General features: G+C 41.4%; 1 protein-coding gene across 1 annotated transcript; it reads right to left on the reverse strand.

Moving 5' to 3' along the window:
* Positions 1-258: 258 nt before the first annotated feature.
* LOC133912508 (probable nucleolar protein 5-2) lies at positions 259-4,343 on the reverse strand. The gene is made up of 10 exons (XM_062355284.1): positions 4,194-4,343; positions 4,011-4,101; positions 3,849-3,890; positions 3,110-3,289; positions 2,867-3,031; positions 2,288-2,488; positions 1,913-2,212; positions 1,444-1,644; positions 1,227-1,361; positions 259-911 (listed from the first exon to the last, which is right to left on the reverse strand). Exons 2-10 carry the CDS (start codon positions 4,086-4,088, stop codon positions 507-509), a joined length of 1,707 nt encoding a protein of 568 aa, XP_062211268.1. The 5' UTR covers positions 4,089-4,101; positions 4,194-4,343; the 3' UTR covers positions 259-506.
* Positions 4,344-5,427: the final 1,084 nt, after the last annotated feature.

The following is a 5,427-nucleotide window of genomic DNA, read 5'->3' on the forward strand; positions in this document are numbered from 1 at the left end:
ATACCCACATACTAAATAAATAGATAAGACAATTCCTTATAATTTGATTTTCCTCCACTTTCACTGGAAAAGTAAAACTAAAAGATATGCACACCTCCAATTGATTACACCTTTAAGATTTATTTAGAATTATTTAAATATAATAAAGTAAGGCCATATATTCTGACATATGCAATGGCAAAATGCTCTACTTTGTACAGGATGCAATGAAAGTACCAGCATTGAGCATACTATGCATGCCAAAGTAACCAATCTCAGTTCATATAGGACGAGCCATCATGCTATTTCATGAGGATTGGAACAACAAAATTTAAATTCCACCAATCGTCCAGGTCGAGTAAGTACTTAGAATACAAGCCGGATCCAAAAACTAATCTCAACATGTTAACTATCCTAAAAGGCTAACCCGCATGGAATAGCCAGTAATGTTCCATTTTACAGAACAGACAGTCCAGATCCAATAGTCCTCAAGCACCTTGACTTTCCCTTCTTCTCTAGTGAATGCCTCATTCATCAGTGTGCTTTTTCTTCTTTTTCTTTTTATCTTTCTTACCGGACTCTTCAGTTTGCATGCCGACATCCTCACCATCCGCATCAGATTTCTTCTTTTTCTTCTTCTTCTCGCCTTCTGCAGTAGAAGCAGCCTCCTCGCTCTCCTTGGACTTCTTTTTCTTTTTCTTGTCACCATCAGCATCGACTGCAGAAGTCTCCTCGATTTCCTTGGACTTCTTTTTCTTCTTTTTCTTCCTGTCCTCCTGGTCACCATCCTCTTGGATTGGTTCCTCTGCAGGCTCAGTTGGCGCTGCGGTCTCCACCTCATGATGTTTTCTCTTCTTTGAAGCCAATTCTGGCTTCTTAGTTGTTTCTTCAGTGGATTGACCAAGTACCACATCAGCTGCTGGATTGTATGTCTAAAACAAAAGTTTATCGAGTCAAAATAAGCTACATGCGTACATTACTTTTAGAGCTACAAAAAGGAACCAGCCGCAACGAAAAGGGCGTTCAACTAAGGATACTTCAAGAAATTTCATGGGACCTTTTTGTGCTAACTAGAAAAACAATCAGGTACTAGAACAGTCAACAGTTCTGGTAAACATTTTTCTTGAAATGTTGGCAAAGTTGACAGTGAAGAGTGAACAGCTTTGTTATTGGCCTCAGCCGTTCATTACTGGAAATATTTCTATGAATCTTTTTCTAGGGAAACAAGATGTCATGACACTGCTTACCTTAGCAGGAGTCATTAAAGCACCAGCACCCTTTTTCCGGTCCTTTTCATACATTTCTATCTTGGGTTTTCCCTTTGTGGAACCTGCAGATTTTCCTAGTTCTTTACCCTCAAGAACTCGAAGCCGTGTCTCAAGCTGTTCAAGTGTCACATAAGTCACAGGCCAATCTATCATACATATAGTGAAAAATTAAAAAAAAAAACCACGGTGTAGATACCTTGAGTCGACTCTCAAGGCCAATGGAGTTGTCCTCACCATCACCAAGGGCATCATACCGGATGGCAAGAGCAGTTTTTGCAGCAAGAGAACGCGAGATCTTCCCTTTGTGCTTTGGAGCTGCCTGACCAATTAAGGATGCATGGTAGATGAGGCCGTACTTTGGTGTAGAATGCTTTGTCTTTAGAGCTCTGAACAAAGCCTGGAGAGAAATACAATCTTCAGTTTCTTAGTGGGAAGGCAAATTCAAGCAGAAAACATAAACAAATTATCTTAAATCATGCCATCAATGGATATCACTACAACATTGTTAAGACAGTTAAAACAAACATGAACATGAAGTTTGCATTCGTTTTCCTTATCTACTATGAGTTAACGGCTTAACTCACATATAGAAGTGCAGGATCACACAAAATAGGAACAGAAAACAAATAAATATTTCCACAATAATTCACAAGTAGCAAACACACCTTCTCTGCACCAAGTATCTGAATCGTGCTGCCAGGCTGCTTGGCCAAATTTAGCAAACTGCCACCGTGCGCAATAAGGCGAGCACCAACTAATTCGCCCACGAGTGCGGTCAGATTTGGCGCGATAGTGTTCATCCTACTTCTTAAATAGTCATACAGCTGGGCTCTGTACTCAGAAAGAGCCAACACTTGATCACATAGCTCCCTGATATTTAACAAGTCAATGCCACTAACTTCTGTTCCCATGGATATTACTGCTGCCTCCTTTAGCTGTGCTTCTACCTCTTCGTCTGACAATATCTGAAAACAAAAGAGCTTCTTACTAAACAGTTTCCTTCATAGACATGGGGATCATATTTAGAAATGTCAAGTTACCTCAGAGAAATCAAGGTTAACTGCATTAACTCTGTTGCCCATCATCTTCACAACTTTGGCATACTGTATATTATCTGTCACTATTTTAGTTAGCTCTGGAAAGTGCCAACCATACCATTCACGAACCCTCATGGCATAAGTGTTAAGCTCCTTGTCAAGATCATCCAATAAGCCAATGGCTTGAATGATCATAGTATCAACCTATGAAACCAAAACAATAGTGTTCATCTGACTTATACAAGTCAAAAAAAGGGTTTTCTACAAATCAAAACAATAAGGTATCTTAAATAGTTAATTCACAAGATGTTAACCATAAGGTATCTTAAATAGTCAACTCGCAAGATGCTAAGTATTATGAATACTGCAAATGCAAGTTAGATAAATATTAACAGCAAAGGCTAATGAAAAGGATAAATATGCACAAATACAACATGGAAAACGCAGAAATATAATAATGCCAAGCCACAAATGGTGAGACAATAAAAAGCCAGAAACAGAACACATAGCTTCCTCTGTTCCACAAATGCAGATATAGAACACAGTAAATAAGATGGCCAGTAGCATTGGTGTTAGACTCACCTTTTCCGGACTGAACTTAAGTTTGTACCTAGACAAGCTGTGGGACAATCCCAGGCTCATTGGACCAAGGTCCTGTGCACCCAACCCAGATATAAGCTCAGTAAGCTGATTTCTCAGTCCTCTCATCAGCTCCATCACAGCACTATTGTGAAGGCAGTCAATTTTCTGCAAAAGCACAACAAAACTGTAAGCAGGGCTGGTCCTTCTACAAACTTTATAAAGCGACTGAGGAACACTACTGACCAGCTTTTCTTTTATAGCATTTCCAAGTTTAGAATCCGCAACAGCTAATGTTTCACCCTCACAGTGCTTCTGCAAGAACTTGCGCAAACTCTTGCTAGGCTTGCTATCAATGATCAGGGTAGCAGCAGAGAGGGCATCGGATGTGTTCTCAAACTTGTTGAAAGCCTTCAGCTCAACTACCTACAAGAGAGTTTATTATGTTGAGTCAGCAAAGAAAACTATATGTACAGAAGCAAAGAATAGAACTAGGAGACCGTAATTATCGCAAAATCTCATCAAGTATTAAGCACAGAAATGAAACCAACTTTATTTTGGTGGGGTTCATTGATAAAACAGATCTTCTAGGGAGAGGTCACAATGTGCATGATTTCCAAATTACTTCACCCATTGTTGACATATACCAGGTATCAGCAGGAAACAGCAATACAGACAGGAATTCTCTGGGCACTTTGTGGCAGAATTTTTTTAAAATAGCCTACCAAAAACTGCATTTGGAAGCGTATTCAGCTAAGCTACCCTTATTTCTAAGCTATTGGAAGCTCACTACTCTACTGGCGAAATCCACAATGCTCTGCCAGGTAAAAGAGTAACGTAGACGTCATCCGTAGCACTTAACCTAACTGTGTGATGACATTATGAAAAAGAAACACGCGGGATGTCATAATATGCTAGATCATGCGCTGAACTTGGGGGGGGGGGGGGGGGGGCTTTTGCCCCAAAGGTTAACAGAAACACAAACCTTCCTCGCCGAGTCCGACGTCGTGAACTCCTTCCATAGATCCTACCAACAAGAACACAGGACATAGCGCTATTAGTTAAATAAACCAGCACGAAGCAGACCAAACTCAAACAAACCCAATCAAAACCAGACTTAGAAACTGAAGCAGCAGCGACCACTCACCTCGACCTTGTCGAGCTTCCCCTCGTCGAGCACCTTGAAGAGGGCGAACCCCGCGGGGGTCTCGAACAGCACCAACATCTCCTCCCTTAACCTGTATCAAACACACGCCCACAGAACCAAATCAAACCGAGGACCGCATGCTTGAACCGAATCGAGCTGCTGACACGCCAGAACCCGTCTAACCTTGGGCGGATCCGGCGGTGGAGAGCGCGAGGCGAAGAAAGGTTTCGCCTGCGACGGCCGGCGAGAGGAGGTGGGGAAAAGAGAGGTAGCCGCCGCAAGGGTTTTAGCACTAGGGCTAGGAGTTGCAGGAATTTATACTGGGGAGGACGAAGGCGGTCGGTGGCCCATCTCGCCATTGGTTTGGCGGGACCGAGGTTCTCAGCCGTTCGATGGCTTGTCTGGGGTTTTAGGTCGTGGTACGAGTTAACTGGGCCTCTGATATTTGCTAAACGCAAATACTGGCGAACGCGTATATAACACTCAAATTTTAAATTAGAAAAAAAAATTACTTTGGAAAAAAAGAATTTGTACCTCCGGTGTCGGAATTCCGGACCCGGATCCTCTTCGGTGGAGAAGGCAATGCATACTGTAGCAGCTGAAACAGTAAAATGTGAGTGGATGAACAGTGATTTGTAGTCGAAACAGTGAAATGTGAATATTTCGTTATACTGTAGTGATGATTTCTGCTGTAGCAAAACTGTAGAATCTGATCTGATCCGTTGGTTTTTATCTAACGGTTGATGAGAGATCCTAATGCATTTTATTGTAGATCTCTGCATCCCGATCGCGGAATTCCGACTTTCAGCCATGTACTAGGTATTTTGAAAACTTCTGGCTTGGGCTCTTTTACTTTCACAAAATCTAACTTTCAAATCGGAACCAAATCCACTTTCAACTTGCTTTCGTTGCAGCGTTTCACTTAGAAAGCTCGTGGCTTTAAACCCAAATAGAATCCACAGTAGATGGTGGCGATCTTAGGGCATGCTTAGTTAACTAACACACATTGCTACCCATTTTGACAAATTAACTATGCATATGGTGTTGCCAACAATTTGTTCGCCACAATTAGGCAAAATTTGACAAATGTACAAGTTAATGACATATAAGCAAAAGTGTAGCAAGTTATAGTTGTGGCATAGAACAAGTACTCGCTTAAGAAACTATGCGTGCCTAATCCTTGATGTGGCAATTTCATTGCTCTCTTTGGATCCATATCACCACAAGAACAACAACATAAAGAGTGGAAACCGCGTAGGGATGAAAATTGAACCGAAATGATACATGTTGCCCACTTTTTGTAGTGCTATAAATGAGTTGAGCTCAAGTGAGAATATGTATTCTCGGTGAGCCCAATGAACCTTATGTTGAACTCAAACTTTGAGCTATGGAGGTTTTTTTAAGAGTTAATTAGATG

The sequence above is a fragment of the Phragmites australis genome, chromosome 3 (assembly GCF_958298935.1).
Source record: "Phragmites australis chromosome 3, lpPhrAust1.1, whole genome shotgun sequence".
Taxonomy (NCBI): Eukaryota; Viridiplantae; Streptophyta; class Magnoliopsida; order Poales; family Poaceae; genus Phragmites; species Phragmites australis.